At 45.4% G+C, this 22999-nt stretch overlaps 1 protein-coding gene and 1 long non-coding RNA gene across 3 annotated transcripts; one reads left to right on the top strand and one right to left on the bottom strand.

Moving 5' to 3' along the window:
* Window positions 1-322: 322 nt before the first annotated feature.
* On the bottom strand, window positions 323-15135 carry ANP32E (acidic nuclear phosphoprotein 32 family member E). Of its 2 annotated transcripts, none has more exons than XM_083716104.1 (7): window positions 14687-15135; window positions 10609-10758; window positions 9575-9697; window positions 7576-7741; window positions 6741-6913; window positions 5234-5288; window positions 323-3663 (listed from the first exon to the last, which is right to left on the bottom strand). In XM_083716104.1, the coding sequence occupies exons 1-7, from the start codon at window positions 14738-14740 to the stop codon at window positions 3596-3598; spliced, it is 789 nt and encodes a 262-aa protein (XP_083572230.1). In that variant the 5' UTR covers window positions 14741-15135; the 3' UTR covers window positions 323-3595. The 2 variants fall into 2 exon arrangements, with proteins under 2 accessions (XP_083572230.1, XP_083572231.1); XM_083716105.1 differs by lacking the exon at window positions 14687-15135 and adding an exon at window positions 13030-13102.
* Window positions 15136-17138: 2003 nt separating this feature from the next.
* On the top strand, window positions 17139-17553 carry LOC310833036. The gene is made up of 2 exons (XR_014558526.1): window positions 17139-17308; window positions 17477-17553. It is a non-coding gene; the product is annotated as an uncharacterized lncRNA (long non-coding RNA).
* Window positions 17554-22999: the final 5446 nt, after the last annotated feature.

Raw genomic sequence — 22999 nt, 5'->3', positions numbered from 1 at the left:
TTAAGTTGCATTCATTCAACTTGTTTTTATTATTGCTTGTTAGCCACCCTGAGCCCGGCCTTGGCTGGGGAGGGCGGGGTATAAATAAAAAATATTATTATTATTACCTGGGGATACCAGGGATTGGACTAGACAGCATCACAATACTTTTATAGGGGTTTGCAGGCTAAGTAACTATGGTAAACCCCAACGGATCTAGGCCCTCTGGGGTGTATAGGAAAGTTCTCAAATAAGGATTGATACACACCTCCCTTCCAAGTTTTCAAAACAGTAATTTTACTTCCAAGAAGTTCAGACTACCCCCCAATAACAAATCCTCACATTTTCAGATTGAAAATCTTTAATTTAAAATTTACATCACACGGGGGGGGGGGGGGAGGGCAGGAGGAACACTCACATTCTGTTACAACTAAAATCCATCAGAAGTGTGCTGTAGGTATTTATTTAACACTGTCATGGCTTTTTCTCCCCCTCCCAAAACACAGTTGCACAAAAACCAATTACCTCCAAGTTTGTGTCTTTTTTCTCTCTCTTTAGAATTTGAAAAGGAATCGAACACACTATATACATACTGCCATATAAAGAGCATCCAAATAGGACAAAATTGCTACAAAATATAAAACCCACCCTTACGTATTTTCATTAAAGAACCCACCAAGCCAAAAAAAAAAAAAGAAGTTATCCAGAGGCTCTGTAATACTCACCCCCCCCACCCCTGTTTTAAAAAGAAGAAAAAGTTCTATTTTGCTCACACACTAAAGCTGACAACTCAAAACTGTGGCAATGTAGTTAGCTGGTTGTTACGTTTACTACATAAAAGATCCTTAGAGAAGATGTAAAACTATTGAAATACATACTATGTATAACCATGCTGGTGCGCTTGGTTTCATTTTACTCCTCTGTAAAAAAAATAACACACAAAACCACCTTTCACCCTTTTAAATGGTCAAATACAGACTAGTAGTAGTCATTCATTGAAGGTAACTTTTTTGGGGGGGGGGGGAATCTTCTAAAAATCACTGGTTCGGCCATTCATGTCTTTGAACCAGTGCAGGAGTTTGATGCACACTTGAGAGATCCCTCAACCACTAATTTTAAAATATGAAACTGGAGCAGAAGGCGGATTTCCTGCATAAGGAAATCTACTCCCATTGAGATGAATTGGGTTAAGATGGCTGCTCAGTTGTTCTGTGGTGTCAATCACAGCTCAGATAGTACTATAGCCAGAAAACCTTACATGTGCAATGGATTAGTACAAGCCAGACCCAACATTTAAATGCTCTCTTTGTAATGGAAGGGTTTTATTATTTGCCGAGCCTAACTAAATTAAAAACAAAAGGGTATATGGAAAGGCGAGGGGGAATCTGAATGAATACAAAGTAACTGTTTTTAAATACAGAACCAGCAGGACAACAGTATACGCTTTTTAAAAGTTTCTAAGATTCATTCATACACAAATGTAACAGGGTTGGAATAAAGCTTTACCAAGTCCTTTCAGCTAAGTCATTTTTTAAAAATCCAAGTCTTCCTATTAAAATGCCTTTTTGCATTTCCTTCTGTTCAAATGCCTCTTTAGAGTTAGCTGTGAATATTTCTCGGGGGCGGGGGAGAGAAATACTGTTTCGCAGAGCTTCTCAAATGCAGTGTCATCAAAACTTAAGAGTCCAATGTCACATACTAAACATGTCAGAACGTGTGTCTAATGTGTTATTTATATTCACAGGCAACTGTAGTAAGGGGAGGGGCAACTCCCATCCATCTATGTAAAAATACCCCTTTTTATCTAAAACCACATTAGCGACAGCTTCTCCTAAGCAGGACAGATAATAAAAAAATAGTATCTCTGGAATACAGCTGTGTGTTACTATTTGGGTAAAATATTTAACAATCCAAGTTAGTCTATCGTTTAAGTAAGAACAGCAGGAGTTCTCAAGAGCCCAGTATGCCGTTTGCTGTTTTTTGTTGTTAAAAAGCAATCTGCAAAGAAGATCCATAAAAACCAGTTTTGTTGCCAGCCCAAGGCTCATTGTCTTTGCTTTGATGAACAAATTTCCGAAGGATTCTTGCCCAAATGTTTTCCCACAGCATAACCTGCACTTCTAAGGGAAGCAACTGCAGGCCTGTCATCAGCTTAAGGTTAGCATGCAGACAATTGCAAGGTTGATCCACCACAGCCCTTTTCAGGACACCTTTTGACAACAGCCAACCTCACTGCAAGCTTCACCGAGGGCAGGGAAACAGCAAAGCATTTCAGTGACCCTTTCCCAGAAGTAAGCTGCTAGCCCACCCTCCCCACCCCAAATGTTGTGCTCTAGGCCTCGCCACATGGCTTAGTCTACCTGCCAACTGTTCCCTTGAAAGGTGACATATAAAGAAATGTGCCTCTCCTATGTATATATTTTAATGAAAGCCTAAAAAGCTTCAGGGTTTAAAAAGAAAAACGAAGGGAGGGGGGAGGCAACTAGAATTTGCATCAGAAATATGAATCCTGTTTCCACCTTATAATGATCAGAAAGATAACACAAAGGGAACAGCAAACTTGAAAGAACTTTTAAGTAAGCATTTCCAGGTTACTGGTGTGGGTGTGAATGAAATGTTGCTTTTGTTTTCTCTCTTAAGCGTTTTGGGTCTCGCCTTTTCCAAAGAGCTCTGCTCAATCGGGCCAAAGCCAAGTCCAGTTCAGTGGAGAACCAAATGCCTACGGGAAGCCCACAAGCAGAACAGCATTCTCCCCATTTGTGATTCCCAACAGCTGGCATACAGAGGCATTCTGTCTCCAACAGTGGAGGTAGGACAGAGCTTTATATCTTCTGTGAATTTGTCTAACGCTCTTTGAAAGCCATCCAGGTTGCCTCCTGTGGGAGTCTTTTCTCAACAGCGAATAAAGGATGGGCCTAAGGCCTGATTCTGTAGGTCTCTTCTTACATTCTTATGGAAAAGGTTTGACTCAAGAGAGCTGATCCCATGCTTTCCATAGTTACATAGATTTTTTTTAAAAAAAATGGAAAGGTGTGTGTGTGTATAAAGTGTATGAGAAAGCAGAAAAGCAAAGACTTCACCTGTTTGTGCATTCTTCAGATGCCCTTTTAAAATAAGCCAATTGCTATTATCCAAATTCTTGACTTCATGCAGCCTTTGGTTCATCTCATATATAAGCCTCTCTAAGGAAAAGCTGGATTATCGCACTGCAGTGGATCTTAATTCAGTGTACAATCTTTAAAAGTCTGGATTAAATTAGTTAAATGTTTTGCTTTAACTGTTACTAGAACTAACAGCATGCTCACATAAAAATAGGGGGGGGGGTCTGGAGAAAAATGTTTCTAGGGGAGGTGGAGGGGGGGGGAGACAACTGGTTCAGTGATTAAAAAGGGATGAAACAGTGTTCTCTCTGCACATGATCCAGAGTGGGCTATTATGTCTTAGTTGGAATGATAAAAAGGGCAAAAATAGTAAAAACACACTTCCTATAAAAAGTTAACACATTAATATCTTCTGTAGGGATACCTAGGATACATGGAGACATACAAGTCTGCATATCGCTATTGCGTATCCTGCAACAAAAAATGCACCTGGTCCTATTTTTTGTTCCTACAACTTAATCGTCGTCATCGTCTCCCTCATCTTCTGCTGCACGTTTTCTCTTCTCCCCTCTGACGCCTTCCGCTGCAAAAAGGAAAGGAGAATGTTCACTGATGTTAAAGCTAAGGCTAAGCACACTACAGGGACGCGGGTGGTGCTGTGGTCTAAACCAAAGAGCCTAGGGCTTGCTGATTCCCGCGACAAGGTGAGCTCCTGTTGCTCGGTCCCAGCTCCTGCCAACATAGCAGTTTGAAAGCACGTCAGAGTGCAAGTGCAAGTAGATAAATAGGTAAAGCTCCAACGGGAAGGTAAACGTGTTTCCATGTGCTGCTCTGGTTCGCCAGAAGCGACTTAGTGATGCTGGCCACATGACCCAGAAAAACTGTCTGCGGACAAATGCCGGCTCCCTCGGCCAGTAAAGCGAGATGAGCACCGCAACCCCAGAGTCTTTCACGACTGGACCTAACGGTCAGGGGTCCCTTTACCTTTAAGCATACTACAGCATGTCATATACACACACTGCCTTATTTCTACCTCTTCTGGACACTTACACCTAGTTTATCAAACACAAAACAAATACATCGACATGAAATTGGCTGAACAGTAAGAAGAAATTATGCATAGTCTGAGCCCTCAACTGTTCAATGTATCAGAGCAACTGGCATATTACCTCCTTCTATTTTAAGTATATACAAAAATACAGATCAGATGTTTTCCTAAAGGCAATGAATCAGTTATGGTATTGTTAGTCTCTCCCCCATCCCCAAACAGTCCATGAAACAGAGGTTAAGGGCTGCTGAGAAGTCTTCACTAGAAACCTTCACCCAAATCAATTCCCCAAATTTTGTGAGCTGATAACCTGGGTGCCTTGGTTTATAATGTAGATACACCCCAAGACAAAACTAAACAACCTCAAAAGCGGGACATTGGCTGTATGGTGACCTGTCAGGTACCAAACAACCCCACAACCCCTGTTTTTCCAGCATCATCTGGACAGACAATGGGAGAATCTATGAAGTCTTCAGGGCAACGTCTTATGTGGCTAATGAGTCATGTATTGAAGTCTATTTCAGCTCTTGTCTTTTGCTGTACGGGAAGATAAGCACTTCAGTAATAAAAGGAGGCTATTTCTAGTGGACCACAGAAAAATCTCTCCCAGAAATCCCCTTCTGTTGTGGAAAAATGATGGAATGAAAGCTGGATGTTACAGAAAGGAAAACACTAATTTAACACTTCCATTTGATTGCACCAACTTACAACCTCTTAGAAAAATATAGTCCAGCTGTGGCAACTTTATAAAACCTAAATATAGGTTGCAAAAAAATTATCAGCTATTTAAGGCAGAGATGGCAAGCCTATGGTCCTTCAGATGTTCTCAGCTCCCATCAGCTAGCATAGCCAATGGCCTGGGATGATGATAATGATGGGAGTTGCAACCTCACAACTTCTCAAGGGCCAAAGGCTTCCCTCCTCTGATTTACATCAACCAAGTATAAATTCAACTTATGTTGGGTTCAGATGCCCCCTTCCTCTAATGGAATGCAGCTCTTTCGTGCCTGAGTAAAGGAACCTTTTGGATCCGAATTAGGAAGTTTCAGATGTTTTAAGAATTCAAATGCAACTTTATTCACATTCAGTTGAATATGAAACTTACCTTCTTCTTCTTCATTCTCCTTCTCCTCTACGTAATCATCATCATCTTCTTCATCCTTAAGAGGGAAAGAAGTTGATGGTCTCAGAAGTTCAGTATGATTTACAAAGTGAAACCAATACTCCTAATCGTACTCTAATAAGGCTGCAAGACATGGCATTCCCAGACTGTTGCATTCTATAAAAAGCAAAGCCAAATTTCTCTGTGCTCAACTAAGGCAAAGGTCAAAAACAGCTAAGTCAAGAGGGTCAACTCATTCCAAAATGCTTGGGAGTTGTTTAAGAACACACTATTAGAAACTCAGTTGAGGTGTATATCACAGGTCAGGAAAGGTACCACAAGGGCCAAGATGCTGGCATCAAGCAGTCAAAGAAGCTTTTAGAGGCAAGAAGGCGTCCTTCAAAAAACCAAAGTCTTGTCCAAATGTAGAGAATAAAAAGGAACACAAACTTTGGCAAAAAAAAAAGAGTGCAAGCAGACAGTAAGGGATGATAAAAAAAGGAAAACATTGCTAAAAACATTAAAACTACCAATAATAAGTTTTTTAAATATATTAGTAGCAGGAAACCCTCTAGGGAGGTGGTTGGACCCTTGGCTGACAAGGGAGTGAAAGGAGGACAAGGAATCTGTGTAGAAGCTGAATGAATTCTTTGCATCTGTGTTCACAACAGAAGAGACTACATAGGCCATTGGCCTGATCCAGCCAGCTCATCTTATGTTCTTAAATTTTTACAATTTGGAGAAGCCGATTACAAAAATAATATGCAATGGCCAAACTGTTTGCTACTGAATTGCAGGATTTCTCTGGTGTGCAGGGAGAATATAGTCAGTGTCTTCGACCTGCCTTGACATGCACCTCAGCAACATATAGCCAGAACCAAGTCAAGTATCTTGCCTTAGTGTTTCACTGCTCATTTGCTTATCTTGTTCTCAATTTGTACTCTTGGGGACTTCTCACTAACTTGTCCTTAGCCATTTCATTTCCCACTAGGATTCATATACCCTTCACACGTCTGCACCATTTGTGGTGCTGAGCCCCCAATAAAGAAAACTCTGGTTCTGTCGGGATCTATAAAGTACATTTTAAGACGTGGGTACATTTTTCATGCAAAACAACAGTCCCTGAGTTCTATAACGATAATTTCTCAGCCATGGGATTATGCACTTATTCCCATCTTTCTCTGATGAATCTTTATGTTTCCCAAGGTTCCTTGGTCTAATCCTAGCAACATTACTTTTAGTCTTCTGTCATTCGCAGCTTGGTTGATTTATTTTGAACAGTCCCATCAGCAGCATTCTCTCGCAAAATAGGCTAGAGTCCAAGATCTCAAACCACAGCTTTTGCTTCAAGAATATATATGCCGGCACATTTATACAATTTCCATGATTTCTGTGCTGTCTATGGGAGCATGGCGTGGACAAAATATACTCTTTTTTGCACAGCATGCACCAATATCTAGGTTGAATGTTTGGAACTTGAGAGGGGAGGGAGGAAGAGCATAAAACTTACCTGAATCTCTTCTTTCATTAAGTACGAGAGGCCCACTTCTTCCTCATCTTCCTCGTCTTCACCTTCACCCTCCCCTAAGTCTGAGCCATCGTCGTCTTCCTCATCATTCTCTTCATATTCTCCAGGGGGACCAGCTTTGTCCTCATCTTCTTCATCCTCATCTTCATCCCCATCTGAAGGAAAGCTAACGCTAATGAGATGCACGCGGCACGTGCTTCCAACTTCTGACACAGAATTTACAGGTTCAAACCCACAGACTCAAAAAACAAGCACATGGTACAGTCCTCCGGGGACATGACTACTTCTGAATGCATCGCAGTAGTTTGCAGGCTTGGATCCTCAAGAACGTCCCCACCTGTGTTATCGTGTCAAGGAGGATTTTCGTTTAGCCTTCATCCCTATGTGTGTGTGGGTTTTTTTTTTGGGGGGGGGGCAACATTTCAAAACGTGATTATCCACCTGCATTCCCATGAGGACTATAACACGTACAATTTTTTTGGAATGTATAGATCAGTTCAACATCCAATCAAATGTTAGCTCTTTTCCAGACGTTAGAAAAGCGATTCTAGAAACAAAACCAAATATACGAGTGGCTCATACAATGTTATACATAGCAAACATTTTTTTTAAAAAAAACAACAAAATGTATTCTTTACGTGACATTTACGTTTTGCTGTGCACTGTAAGTCTTTTTGGCACAAATATAAAAAGTATAGTGCGAACAGTGAATGTTAAACCACACAATTGTCATGCCATTTGCTCCAAGCCTGTGACTTGATATCCAACCTAGAAAGGGTATAATAACTAATCACCAGACATGTTTACAAAGAGTTACCTTCATCCTCTTCATCTTCTGAGTCGGGGGCCTCATTATCCTCCTGATCAAACCCATCAAGATACGTAATTTGCTGGAGCAAGTCAAACACGCTTTCTCTGTAATCCTCCAGGTTTGTGATCTCACAGTTAAACAAATCAAGACTCTTCAAATTCTTAAGATTTTGCTGAAAAGAACAGAATGACACATTAGATTTCTACGTCAATAGAACACACCTTTTAACGACACCTTTAGATGCTTCATTATTAGGCCTGTCAACTCTGCACAAATGTTGGTAGCCCTGTCTGTAACATTACGGTTGCAATCTAGGAATTAGCCCTAATTAACTTATTTCCAAGCAAGCGTGGGTTGGATTGTGCTTTATTTTATATACACACACACCCCACAACTCCACAAACTGACATGGCTTACAAACATAAGCAGGCAAACATCAGTGAATTTTCTAATTGTAACCCTACCACTGAGCTAGAACAGTGGTTCGCCCCCAAAAAATTGGCCACTGCCCCCTTGCACCTATAAACTCATCTGCAGTGCCCTCTACTCTATAAAAAAGCATTTATCAGAATAGTGGTTTCCACAACCCAGTAGGGAAGATAATAATAGAGATATAGAGACTTCCTTATATATTTAAGTCCTGATTTTGGGTAGATGACTCTGTTTTGAACACTTCTGCAACATTTACCATCATTACTTATTAAATTTCTACACCGCCCTTCGTAAGAGGATCACAGGGCAGTTTGCAATATGAAAACACAAAAATACATACCATAGTAACAAACAAAACAATGAAACCCTCTACACAGCTTAAAAGGCCATAGACTGATTAATTAGCTAAAGGTCTGGGAGCAGCGGAATGTTTGTGCCTGGCGTTTAAAGGTATGTAACAAAGGTGCCAGGCGAGCCTTCCTAGGGAGAGCATTCCACAAATAGGGAGCCACCGCAGAAAAGGCCCGTTCTCATGTTGCCACCCCCTGGACCCACCGTGGAGGGGGCACATGAAGAAGGACCTCAGATGATGATTGCAGGGTGCTGGTGGGTTTACATAGGGAGAGGCAGTCAATACATTCCTTCAGTGCTCTTAATAATTTATTAACGTAGGGAGACAGTGGTTGGCAAAAGAGCTCTGCTACGAAGGTGGAGTTACAAGTTCCAGGCTCCAGTTTGATGGAAACAAAACTGATTTAACCACTCCATGCATGCAAACTGTGCAACAACATGCAAAATAGTCGCGGCTACCCTTCTTAAAGCTGATCTGTCCATCTCCTGTCCAGAATATGAACCACTAAAGAGATCTGGACTGTCCTTTATAAATTATGCCGACTTCCTTTAGCATGGTACTTTAAACTCAGCTTATGAGATTTGTGCCTTTATATACCTGGTTACAAGTAGAGAAACATTTACCAACACCTATTATACAGTCAACCATAAAGAAGGCTGATCGCCGAAGAATTGATGCTTCTAAACTCTGGTGCTGGAGGAGACTCTTGAGAGTCCCATGGACTTTAAGAAGATCAAACCTCTCCATTCTGAAGGAAATCAGCCCTGAGTGCTCACTGGAAGGACAGATCCTGAAGCTGAGGCTCCAAGACTTTGGCCACCTCATGAGAAGAGAAGACTCCCTGGAAAAGACCCTGATGTTGGGAAAGATGGAGGGCACAAGGCGAAGGGGACGACAGAGGATGAGATGGTGGGACAGTGTTCTCGAAGCTACCAGTATGAGTTTGACCAAACTGCGGGAGGCAGTGGAAGACGGGAGTGCCTGGCGTGCTCTGGTCCAGGGGGTCACAAAGAGTCGGACACGACTAAACAACAATTATGCAGTCATGCCATCTAATTACCCTATCCAGCGACGCTGGGCTGAAATTATTCCAGGCTTCTAAACACCGCAATCCTATGCAAAGCTGCCAGTTTTGAGTATGCTCCAGCGGACACAGCAACACTGATTTCTAAGTAAATATGAAATCGGGACTACTTTGTAAAAATGCCGCTTTATACTTACAAGGGCTTCCACAGTGCTGAGATCTTTGATTTTATTACCACTCAGATTTAGGTATGTGAGATTCGGACATCTCTCTGCCAGGACTTCCAGGCCTCCGGAAATTAGATTATCGCTCAGTTCCAGCTATGGTGCAGAAAAGTATCATATGATCAGGCAGATGTTTTCCAACTTTTCCCATGTCTATATTTTAGTAAAACCATGCAGCTCTAGGAATCTAAACAAACCTTTTTTTAGATGCTATCTAAGGACAGTTGATTGCATTTTTACTTCTTCAGAGCCAGAAAATAATAGCAGTTCTAATAATCTTCCTTGCATCATTATCCAAGTTTGCACCTAACCTACAAGTATACAATCACTTCCTTGCAAGCTTAACTGTAACAATTTCTGCTCAGCCATGAAGCTTGCTGGAGTGGGCAAGTTGTTGCTCCTCCGCTTAACCCACCTCCACGGGGCTGTTTTTGAATGGACACGAATATAAGAAACAATAAAGGTAAATTTAATCCCTTTAAACCTTGGAACTCTCTTCCCATTGCTATCAGGCAGTTGCCTTTGCTGTGAGTTTCAATATGTACTTAGTCTATTGTTCTTAACTTTTCAAAAGTATTAAATTATTGTTATTTTTTCTATTGATAATTTCTGTAAACCGCTGTAATATTTTTTTACTATGAAATAAATGAAAAATAAAGTCATGTGCAAACATGTTTAAAAGGATATTGCATGGAAAAACACCAAAAAATACAGACATGCAATTAAGACAAGTGTCCTCAAAATGTCCTGGACCACAACTCCCACCAGCTGCAGCCAGCAGCACTATGCTGAAGGAGGCTAGGATAGCGTCAAGAGCAGGCCTGGAGAGACCCAAATTCATAGACGAGCCGACAGGACCCGCACTCCTGCTATGCAAGCAGTGTCGCTAACTGAGCTCAACAGGAATGGGCTAAATATACCCAAGGATTTAGGGAGCTAATCCTATGCGCTTGCAACCCACTGGCCAAACAGAACTAACTCATCGTTGCATTCTGGTCAATACTCACCTTTCGAAGCTTAGTCAAAGTGGGGAGCTTGGCGAGTGATGACAGCTCCACGTTGGCCATGCTGAGAAACTCTAGCTCTTTAAATGTGTCATTCAGACCTTCGATTTCGCCATTGCTAGACCGGCAATTGTCCAGGACCAGCTCAGCCACCTACAAAAACAGGACACAAGTCAACTTCAAGCTGAAGAAAGACCTATGCTCCCTGTCACATTCAAACAGATATTATGGGTGTTGCTCAACTAACTTTTACTCACAGACCTGTTGAAACTAATGGACCTAACTTAAGAACAAAAGAAGAGCCTTCTGAATCTGGCCTATGGCACATCCTAGTCCAGCATCCCACTCACCTAGATACCCCAAAGGCGAACCCACAAACAGGACCTGAGCGCAAGAGTGCTCTCTCCTCCTGGTATTCAGAAACATTTCTGCCTGACTGTGGAGGCAAAGCATAGCCATCATGACTTGCAGCCATCAACAACCCTCTCCTCCATGAAGAGTCATGTTCATTAATTTCAGTGGCTCCACTCAAGGATAAAACTTAGTCAAAGTACCGTATTTTTCGCTCTATAAGAAGCACCAGACCACAAGACGCACCTAGTTTTTGGAGGAGGAAAACAAGAAAAAAAATATTCTGAATCTCAGAAGCCAGAACAGCAAGAGGGATCGCTACGCAGTGAAAGCAGCAGTCCCTCTTGCTGTTCTGGTTTCTGGGATAGCTGCACAGCCTGCATTCGCTCCATAAGACGCACACACATTTCTCCTTTTTAGGAGTGAAAAAGTGAGTCTTATAGAGCAAAAAATATGGTAAATGCAACGAGTGCTACATCAGGTTGCACGTTTTCGGGTTATGGACGCGCCAAAACCCGGAAGTACCGGAATGGGTTACTTCTGGGTTTTGGTGCTTGCGCATAAGCGCCAAATCACATCACGCACATGCGCAGATCCGGCGCTGCGGGTTGCGAACGCTGTGTGTTGCAAACATGCCTCCCGCACAGATCACGTTCGCAACCCGAGGTTCCACTGTACTGAAAAGAGGCAACAACATTTTTGGAACCAGCTTGATTCATTCCCACCCACCCCTCTTCAGGAAACCAGAAATGCACAATTGAGTTCTTGAAATGCACAATTTAGTCAAGTTTAAAACAACACCTGGGTTACTTTTTGTCTTTACAGTACCGTACTCTCAACAGTGCAGAGTTGCTTTGCATTACTAAATGCCAGGGGAGCTGTTAGCTCTTCAAGGCTTAACCTGTAAGGAGCAGGGAGGAAGGGAAGGAAGACTTTCCCTGCTGCCAATCAACTGCAAAAGGGGCGAGACAGAGCAAGTGTTTGTCCTGACCTAAATGCAGGGACATCTGCTGGAGCCAGAGAGTCGTGAGTTGAGCAGCAGGGAATTGGGAAAGGCCACAAGGGGGTTGACTCTGCTCTTTGAAACAACACATGGCAGTGGAATTATAACTGAAGTTTAGCCAGGCCACCGCTGCCCCAGCCCCAGCAGAAAGCAAATTCTGATCTTTGTTCACAACAACTGAATTTGACATATTTCATAAGAACATAAGAGCCTGCTGGATCCGGCCAGTGGGCCACCTAGTCTGTTCTCACAATGGCCAACCGGATGCCTGTGGGAAACCCGCAAGCCGGAATCAAGCACAAAAGCAACACTCCTTTCCCCCCCTCTCCTGCGGCTTCCAGAAGCATCCCCGCCTCCGATTGTGCATGGCTAATAGCCACCCGTAGCCTGATCCTTCTCCAAAAACTTGCCTATCCTCATTTGAAGCCATCCGTGCCGGTGCCCATTACTGCCTCCTGTGGGAGTGAGTTCCACAGTTTAACTATGTCCTTGTTACTTTATTATTTATTAGATTTATGTGCAGCCCTTCATCGCAAAATCACAGGGCAGTTCACAAAACGTGCATGCTTTTATCTGTCCCGAACCGTCACAGGATATCCACATGAGGGAGAAAAACTTTTCCCTATCCACTTCCTCAACATCATGCATAATTCTATACAATCCCACCATGTTGCCTCTTACTTGCCTCTTCTCTAAACTGAAAAGTCCCAAACACTGCAACCCTTCAGAAAGTCCACACACATTTTGTGGGAAGCAGCTGGGAGAAAATCTAAAAAACAAGTTCCCCTAGCCCCAGCCTCTATACCCAGGAGGTTTCCCCCAGCCCCATATCCAACCAAAGGCAGGGGGCAAAGAAAACACCCGAGACTTCTGTGCCAAGCTTTTGGGGGGGGGGCTATAACACCCAGGGCTGCCCCCATCCATTATGAACCAGAAGGCACAAAAGGGGAAATATTTGCAACCAGTTTGGGTACATTTATGGCTTGGGGCAGCCACCACATCCCGCTCTCTTTGCTGCTTTCTCTGTGGCTGGGAGTGAGCTTGGAGCAAACCAGGCCATGCAGCGTTACCTGTAATACTCTTTTGACACCAGCACTTCCACGGAAGAGACATTATGGGGCGGAGGAAGTTACCAGCTTCCCTCTCTCTCTCTCTCTCTCTCCCTCCCTCCCTCCCTCCCTCTCTGGCAAGGCTGATTCTCTGCGAACTCCTGCCATGAACCTTAGCTTTTAGAGAGGGCGGAGGGAAGAAGGCGGGCGCTTTTGTCTCATCCCCACCCACCCACCCCCAGCGCGGAGCAAAAGGGACTCAGCCACAACGCAATCGCCTTATCTTCTGGAACCATTAGGGGAGCGAGCTTGCACAGGGAAGCGAGCCGGGCGGGGGGGGGGGCATATGACGCCAGCCATGTGCTCTCTCTCCGAGAGCAGGGCAGAACGGCACCCGAGGAAAGGGTTGGGCAAGACACGAATAATTAAAAATAAAGCCGAGGCTTCATTTCTTAGTGCGTCAAAAATGCCTCGTTTAAAAAGGGCGCGGGTAGCATTAAAAAAATAATTAAAATCCTCCCCCATCGCTTTTTTGTGCAAGGCTACAGGAAAGCCCAAAAGCATCTGCGTAGTTGGACTAAGATGGATTCGGCGTAAGCCCAGCGACTTGTTTATCAAGCAAGCAATCTACGCAGCCAAGTTAAACTCGCATAAATAAATGCCCCCTTCTAACAACAGAATTTTTTTTTAAAAAAAAAAGTTTAAAGGGGGGGTGTCCCAGAAGGGCTCTCCTGAATATTTCCTCGGGGTGTTACAGAACAAAGGGGCCCTCCCTAGTTTTGTTTTGCAAAAAAAAGCCACAACCCAGCCAAAGCCCGATCCTTTTCCCCACCGTCGACGAAAGGGGACGCGTGACCTAGATTTGACGGAAGAGCAGTTAACTAATGCAAAGAAAGCGAGGGAGGAAAACTTTTAATTCGGAAATACTTTCTTTTCTTACGCGTTGCACGAGGGGGGGGGAGAGAATTCACGCTCTCCGAGCTTGGCGGTTACGTACATAGATATATATTTAATTAACCGCTTTTGGGGCGGGGAGAGATGGCACCGAAGCATGACCCAGATTTCTATTTCTTTTTCCTTTTGCGCCCATCATGGGGAGAAGGCGGCGCCAGGAGCGGAAGAGTTAACCCCCCCATGTCCTCTTTCAATCACGGTTGGCAAATTTACTTAAGCTCGCCACGGAAACCCCCGTTTTAGAGGGGCAGAGAGAAAGAGACAAACCGGGCGGAGATGGGGGTCTGGTTTCCAGGCGCAGCGCCGGGAGGGTGGAAAGGAACCAGCGCCAGCACGAAAGCAAGCAGATGCCATCATTTGAAAAATAAAACCTCGCCTTTGGGGAGACTTTGCATTGGACCGGATACGCGGCCCCCCCACAAAAAGGAGATAAATTCGCCCAAGTTGTCCTTTTGCTGAACGGGAGAGGAAGTCCAGCATGGCGAAAAAAAATAAGCGCGATCGAGTCCAACGCGCCCTCGCTAGCTCTCCAAATGCGCCCATCATCGCGCACTTTTAGCGCAATGGAGATTTCGCCTCGCCAAGAAGGCAGCGTGGAGGAGGGAAACCCACCATTTAAAGAGAGAAAGGGATTAAGGGGAGGCGGAGAGCCGTTTGGGATGTTCCGCGGGGGGAGGGTTAAGGGATATTTTTTTTTAATTTTCATTTTGGAGTTTGTTCTCACCTTCTCGGGCGCCCGGTTCCTCATCTCCAGGTTGATGCGCTTCTTCATCTCCATCGCCCTCCCGCCTTTGCGCGCCGGCCCTGCGTGGGAAAAGCCCCTCTCCAAAAAAACAAAAAAAAAGTGGAGGGAGGAGCGCAAAACAAAAAATATTACCCAAAGGAAGGGACCCCCCAAAACGGGGTGGAAATGTATAAAAAAGGAAGGAGCCCCGTCCTCCTCTAAATCAACCCAAAGGAGCCGGTGCAAATGAAAGTTGGGAACTCCCAGGTGCTAAGGCTGCTGCCGCGGCTCCTCTCCCAGCCCAGAGCCCCCCCACCCCCGATCCCTCCTCCTCCTGCGAAACACGCAGCTCCTTTCCCTTCAATGGCCGCTCGCACACTGAGCCTCCATGACACGGCGCATGGGGCCCCCTGGCAGACGCCCCGCCTCCGCCCGGCCAGTCGCCCTTGCGCGCGCGCGCTCTTTCCAAGCTCAGCGGGAGGAGAGGCCGGGGCTCCCCTCCCCCCAAAACCGATTGGCCGCGAGCGGAGAGAAAGCGGCCGCCAGTGGCTGGGCGAGGCGTCCATCGAAGCCTTGCCTCCCGCCTTCCCGATTCCTCCTCCTGCAGCTGATGCCGCCGCGCTGTGTTTTCTTTTGTGTGCGCCTTTGGCGCGCTGGAAGCAACGCGCGGCTCGGGGAGGGGTCCCAGGGTTCGGCGAGGCTGGGCTGCGGCCATTGCAAGAGCTGCGCGGCGAGCGAACGTCGGGGCTGGCACGCTGCCTTGCAGTGGCCTAAGAGGTCGCCCTGGCTGTTTTTTTGCAGCAAGGCCTCTGGCTCGCTTCCAAGGACCTCTCCCTTCTTCCTTCCATGAGCTTTACTGCATATATAAGTACATACAGTATATATATTTGTGTGTGTGTGTGTGTATACACACACACACACACACACACATACATATATACAGATACACATATGTGTGTATATGTGTGTGTGTGTGTGTGTGTGTATATACACACACGCATACATATATACAGATACACACACACACACACACACACTCTCTCTCTCTCTCTCTATATATATATATATAGAGAGAGAGAGAGAGTTGTTTAATCGTTTAGTCGTGTCCGACTCTTCGTGACCCCCTGGACCAGAGCACGCCAGGCACTCCTGTCTTCCACTGCCTCCCGCAGTTTGGTCAAACTCATGCTGGTAGCTTCGAGAACACTATCCAACCATCTCGTCCTCCGTCCTCCCCTTCTCCTTGTGCCCTCCATCTTTCCCAACATCAGGGTCTTTTCCAGGGAGTCTTCTCAGGTATTCAGGGCAGATTTCCCTAAGAATGGAGAGGTTTGATCTTCTTGCAGTCCATGGGACTCTCAAGAGTCTCCTCCAGCACCAGAATTCAAAAGCATCCATTCTTTGGCGATCAGCTCTCACTTCCATACATCACTACTGGAAAAACCATAGCTTTAACTATACAGACCTTTGTTGGCAAGGTGATTCTCTGCTTTTTAAGATATATTATATTATATTATATTATATTATATTATACGTAATCCAGTGGTTCCCTTATGTTTTGAGGTGGCCGCCCCCTTGGGTTCCATAAATTCACCCCACTGTCCTCTATCTGACCCTATAGTGCAGGCGTCAGCAAACTTATTCAGCAGGGGGCCAGTCCAGTGTCCCTCAGACCTTGTGGACGGCCGGACTATATTTTGAAAAAAATATGAAAAAATTCATATGACCAACAAATAACCCAGAGATGCATTTTAAATAAAAGCACACATTCTACTCATGTAAAAACACCAGGAAGGCCCCACAAATAACCCAGAGGTGCATTTTAAATAAAAGGACACATTCTACTCATGTAAAGACGCGCTGATTCCCGGACCGTGCGCAGGCCAGATTTAGAAGGTGATTGGGCTGGATCTGCCCCTCAGGCCTTAGTTTGCCTACCCATGCTATAGCGGTTTGCAGGACCCACTAAGGAAGATAAAAACCCAGTAAAATTCAAAACGGGGCAATTAATTGCTTCTTTAGTCAAAATCTAGTTAAAGCCAAATATAGTTTAGTTACCGTATTTTTCCTTCTATAACACGCAGATTTTTTCTCCTAAAAAGGAAGGGGAAATGTCTGTGCATGTTATAGAGCGAATGTGTGGTCCCTGGAGCCGAAAAAGCAGGCAAAAATCAAATCGCGCGTCTCCTAGAAGGGAAACCTGAAAAGAGGAAGTGGCTGCTTTCCTGCATTCTGCCTCAGGGTCTTACTGCCCACCCATCTCTGTTTCCTTGCTGTGTTTGCTCAAACGGAACAAAGAGCAGGGAAAGCCCCTCCCCTTCAGGCTGTGCTCCGTGCTGCTGAAAACGAGAGAGAGAGAGAGAGAGAGAGAGAGAGAGCGCTCGAGCTGGCTGGCTTGGGTGGGTAGGTGAGGGAAAACTTTTGCCTTCCTTTCCTCCCGTTATGCCCCTCTCCTGCATTCTTAGCCAGCTGCTTCTCTGCACACCCCTCTCGTGCTCCTTGTCCGTTCTGTGTTTTTCCTTCCCTCCCCACTTAAAATGTGGTTAAAAAGCATGGATCCACATGGATCCTCAGGATCTTTGCATTGGGTCACCCCAAATTCACCATAAGATCACATAGCATGTCCATGGCTACAGCCTGCCCCCCAAAAATCAAGCACCCACTGTTGCCTGGGGCTGCAATGGTGCAAAAACGTGGTTAAAAAGCATGGATCTACATGGATCCTCAGGATCTTTGCATTAGGTCACCCCAAATTCACCCTCAGATCACATAGCATGTCCATGGCTACAGCCTGCCCCCCCCAAATCACACACCCACTGTTGCCTGGGGCTGCAATGGTGCAAAAACGTGGTTAAAAAGCATGGATCTACATGGATCCTCAGGATCTTTGCATTAGGTCACCCCAAATTCACCCTCAGATCACATAGCATGTCCATGGCTACAGCCTGCCCCCCCAAAAACCAAGCACCCACTGTTGCCTGGGGATGCAATGGTGCAAAAACGTGGTTAAAAAGCATGGATCTACATAGATCCTCAGGATCTTTGCATTAGGTCACCCCAAATTCACCCTCAGATCACATAGCATGTCCATGGCTACAGCCTGCCCCCCCCCCAAATCAAGCACCCACTGTTGCCTGGGGATGCAATGGTGCAAAAACGTGGTTACAAAACATGGATCCACATGGATCCTCAGGATCTTTGCATTGGGTCAGCCCAAATTCACCATCAGAGCACATAGCATGTCCATGGCTACAGCCTCCCCCCCCCCCCCAAAATCACGCAGAAGCGGCTTAGTCATGCTGGCCACATGACCCGGAAGCTGTACGCTGGCTCCCTCGGCCAATAAAGCGAGATGAGCACCACAGCCCCAGAGTTGGTTGCGACTGGACCTAATGGTCAGGGGTCCCTTTACCCTTTACCTATGTTTGTGTACAGTTCTCTCCAGTGACAATTTGCTTTGGAGACAATTTTTGGTGCTTGTCAAACAGGAGGAGAAAGACTTGGAAAAGAGAACAAATTTATTGGGGGCTTTTATATGCATTCCCCCCCCACACACACACCTTTTGCTCCAAGGAGCTCAAGGTGGTGTGTACATGGTTTTCCCCAATCATTAATCCCCACAACTTCTTGGGATAGCGTAGGCTGAGAGGCAATGACTGTCTCCCTGCCCCACTCCCAAGTCACACCCTGTGAGCTGCATGGCCGAATGGGGATGTGAACCCTGGTCTCGAACCCTGGTCTCTCTCCTACACTCTTAACCACCGCACCACATTTAAAGCACATCTCCCCTGCTTCAAAAATCCTGAAAACTATTTTTAAAGGGTGCTAGGAATTTTACCTGTAGGGTTTATCATTTATTGAATTTACTCCAGGAGTAAATTCTCCTCAAGGAGCCCAGGGCAGCAGATTCTCAATTTTGAAACAAAAACATTACTATACAGGTAAAATGTTCCCCCCCAAATTACACATCAAAACATCTAAAAGTGGTTGAAAAGCTTCCGTCCCATGATTTCGGGTGGCCTGGAAGAGTATTCTTCAGATGCCAAATGCCAGGGTAAACAGGAATGTTTTCAAATTCCTGCTGAAAGTTAATGATGGAGAGAGGCACGCCTTGTTAGGGAGAGCAATTCCACCACTGGGGAACCACCACTGAAAAGGCCCCATTGTGAGGCAGCAGCAACCAGGCTTCCTCCGAAGGCAGCACCACCCACCAGGCCTCACCTGCCAATCATAGGGGCCAAGTTGTTTGGTCCTAGAGAAGGCCCAAGCTGTATCATATTTTTTCTAACAGACACACAAACACACCCACATAGTAGTGTAGTGGCAAATTCAGAAGTACAGTGGTACCTCGGGTTAAGAACTTAATTCGTTCCGGAGGTCCGTTCTTCACCTGAAACTGTTCTTAACCTGAAGCACCACTTTAGCTAATGGGGCCTCCTGCTGCCGCCGTGCCACCAGAGCATGATTTCTGTTCTCATCCTGAAGCAAAGTTCTTAACCCGAGGTACTATTTCTGGGTTAGCGGAGTCTGTAACCTGAAGCGTCTGTAACCTGAAGCATCTGTAACCTGAGGTACCACTGTACAGTATCCCTTCATGATAAGTCACAGCCAAATCCCTTCGCATTGGGGATTTTAAAAGCAGAGGATAGATGCCCACCTGTCGGAACCTTGAGATGTGATTCCTCAATTATAGGGGGTTGTACTAGGTGACTCGTCCCTTCCAGCTGTACAATTCTATGAAACACTAATTAGAATTATAACACACACACACACACACACACACACACACACACACAGTGTATAGAAGATCTATTAAAACATATAGATAGTTGCAATTAAAACACCACGGTCCCACTGGCGGGGGAATGGGAGTGCGGAGGGAGCGGACTGCCCCTGGCATCACTGTTCCAGTAGGGTGCCATCGCAGCAGCCCCCCCGGACACGCGCTGTTTCCCCGTCTGCCAAACAGGCGCCACGCCCCCACAGACAGTACGTCACACCGCCAGAACGCGTGCCATGCCCTCGCGGGTGGTGTACCACACCCCCGATGCATGCCACACCCCTGCAGGCGGCATGCCATGCCCCTGGTGCGCGCCAACCACACCCCGCCTGCTCTCCGCCCCCGGTAGCAGAGCATGCAGCTTCACCACTGCACAATCCTTTCCTTAGAAACAGTCAGTTCCCTATACCTGTTGGAATAGAAATGTCTTCCCCCGCTGGCAGAAAGACAACAAGGATGGAGCCTGTCTATAACTTCTATTGGAAGGCAAATTACATAATGATATAATTTTCCAAGATTACGCAATCGCCTTATGATTATGTAATGATCATAATTGGGACTGTTTTGCAATGATCAATGAAGATCTCTTGGCATTACCTTTCAGTTAGATCTACTAGGATAAATGATTTGGATTGCTCCTATGATCTTGTTCCTGAGTGACTTGAGTTGTTATGTAAATTCCACTAGTCCCTAACAGTACTTAATCCTGTTCTCCTGAAGCCCCTTCGCCTTTCCATGTTCTTAGATGCTTAGCTTTGAAGCATGCAGGACAATTCTGCTTAGGTGTCCTTCTCCAGAGTGACCCTGGGAGCCGATCCTCAATGGCTGTCTCACCTTTTACTCCGATCTTCGATTGGCTTCCCTTTCATGCTGATTGGGCAGCTCTGTGTTTCTGGAGACAGCAATCCTGGTGCAGAAACAGTAATAGGTTTCAACTCCTCTTCATGACTCCGTAAACCAATACACCACTGGATGTGTATGTAGCATTTTTCTTTTATTAGTAACAAACTTCCGAGGAAGCAGGGAGGGTTTGAAAGTACGTTCCAGAAACCTTTGAATTATTTTTAAGCTTATACAATTCAATCAGGATTTTAGAAACACATTTTTGTATATTGCTATAGATGGGGTGGGGGAGTTCCCCCTAAACACTAAGAATGGATAAATGCTAGGATTTTGATTAATTGGGATATGGATCAAAACACAAACTGCAGAGCTGTGCCAGACAGGGAAATCCTGGGCAGGTTTATGCAAACCAACATGGCAGAGTTATGACTATCAAGAGAACAATAAGGTAAGGGTAAAGGGACCCCTGACCATTAGGTTCAGTTGTGGACGACTCTGGGGTTGCGGCGCTCATCTCGCTTTACTGGCCGAGGGAGCCGGCGTACAGCTTCCGGGTCATGTGGCCAGCATGACTAAGCCGCTTCTGGCAAACCAGAGCAGCACACGGAAACTCCATTTACCTTCCCACCGGAGCGGTACCTATTTATCTACTTGAACTTTGATGTGCTTTCGAACTGCTAGGTTGGCAGGAGCAGGGACCGAGCAACGGGAGCTCACCCCGTCGCGGGGATTCGAACCACTGACCTTCTGATCGACAAGTCCTAGTCTCTGTGGTTTAACCCACAGCGCCACCCGTGTCCCAAGAGAACAATAGAGGGCCATTAACAATACAGGAGAACTCCTTCCCTGTTTCCCTGAGGTGTAAATAGAGACAGGGGTTGCCAAGGTGATGGGGTGTATTTTTGAGCAAGGGTTATTGGGAAGAGGAGAGATCCATCTTTGGAGGGGACCAGCTGCAGACTGATTGCGCTGCTTCCTCTTGAAATGACCATGCGGTAAGAACTGGACACCCTCCATGCAGACTGAAGGTGTAAAGAAGTGAATAAACCATATTTCTTAAAGCTGTGACAGTCTCCACTGCAACTTCAATATTAAAAAAGGACACACACCCTGCGTGGGTGCCTGGGGAACCCATGGGCTCTCGCCACCACTTGGCAGAAAGAGGGGCAGGCACCCGACTTTTGTAGCTATATGCTGTAAAGAATCTTGAAAGGTTTGGGGCTGCTTTTCTAGCAAATCGCCACAAGGTGGCACCATAAAGCCACCAATACCAAATTACTTCAAAACATTTACTGTAATACAGTACACTGTAATAGGGCTTTATGGTGTCAGGGAACTGGAGAATCACAGTCCAGTTGCATAATACTTATTTTTGCAGAAGAAACTCGTGTTCTGTAGGGGCTTACAGTGGTACCTCGAGTTAAGAGCTTAATTCGTTCTGGAGATCCGTTCTTAACCTGAAACTATTCTTAACCTGAGGCACCACTTTAGCTAATGGGGCCTCCCGCTGCTGCTGTGCCGCCGGAGCACGATTTGTGTTCTCATCCTGAAGCAAAGTTCTTAACCCGAGGTACTATTTATGGGTTAGCGGAGTATGTAACCTGAAGCGCCTGTAACCTGAAGTGTATGTAACCCGAGGTACCACTGTAATCCCAAGTAAATATGCTTAGGAATGAAGCCGTAATCTGAAATGTTTTTTTAACAGGCCTGTAAACCAATTAATTAGAGAATCCTTAGAACCTGTTGACTGATCAATGAACTAATTAATTGATCTGCAATACAGATGTCCTTTTAGAGATATCAAAGGAAGTACAGTGGTACCTCCAGTTGCGGACAGGATTCGTTCCAGAGGTCCAGTCTGATCCCAAGGTTTCCGCAACCTGAGGACCAATTTTGCGCATGCACGCGCAGCGAAACCCAGTAAAATACTTCCGGCTTTGCTGCGCGGGCATCCCAAGGTTTACGTAACCAGAGGTGCGACTGTATGAGGAAGCTTTAGCTAACAATAAGAGGATCTTGAAATATACTCAGAGGCGCAAAGTGATTTCATGCTCTTTATTCAGCTCATAGTGGTGAGGAGGAATGAATGAAAGTCCCCTCAAAGTATCTGCTTTATATACATCATTTACACAATGGGCTGCACATGATTGGCTAATTCCGGAATTCTACTGTAAGCCAATCAGGTTGTGGATTCACTTCAATCTGGAGCATGATTGGGTGGTTCCTGCCAACCAATCATACTGCTGCATTGTTCTAGGACCAATCAGACTGCTGCATTCTGAATCCTATTGTTCTAGGACCAATCAGACTGCTGCCTTTTGGATCCTATTGTTCTAGGACCAATCAGACTGCTGCAGTTTGGATCCTATTCGACTCAGTACATAACAGATCTATTTCTTGTCTGGGGCTGTTTAAGCTCTGGTTTTGAATGGCATTCCCTGTTGAGGGAAACAATTAACTATTCTTGGATGTGGGGGGGGGATCATGGTAGTGAAGATCTGACAGGCCACCAAAACAAAAAACAAAAAACTGATCAGAACAGACGTCTTCAAAAGACGTCTCCTACATTACAGATTTTTGAGCAGAGGTTGAGACTGTGATTCCTGCATTGCAGGGGGTTGGGCTGGAGGTGTCCCTTAGGTAAAGGTAAAGGGACCCCTGACCGTTAGGTCCAGTCACAGACGACTCTG

The sequence above is a fragment of the Podarcis gaigeae genome (assembly GCF_964106915.1).
Source record: "Podarcis gaigeae genome assembly, chromosome: 16".
NCBI classification, from domain to species: domain Eukaryota; kingdom Metazoa; phylum Chordata; class Lepidosauria; order Squamata; family Lacertidae; genus Podarcis; species Podarcis gaigeae.
The sequence above is the reverse complement of the archived record's forward strand: the minus strand, read 5'-3'. Positions and strand labels throughout refer to the sequence as shown.

What these genes read in the sequence shown, in the direction of transcription:
- ANP32E (XM_083716104.1), bottom strand. Translation starts at nt 14,740, where the DNA reads ATGGAGATGAAGAAGCGCATCAACCTGGAGATGAGGAACCGGGCGCCC. An exon ending in AGAAGATGAAGAGGATGAAG is followed by an intron (nt 6,914 to 7,575) that starts GTAACTCTTTGT and finishes GCTTTCCTTCAG; the next exon opens with ATGGGGATGAAGATGAGGAT. An exon ending in TAATGAAAGAAGAGATTCAG is followed by an intron (nt 5,289 to 6,740) that starts GTAAGTTTTATG and finishes TTCCCTCTTAAG; the next exon opens with GATGAAGAAGATGATGATGA.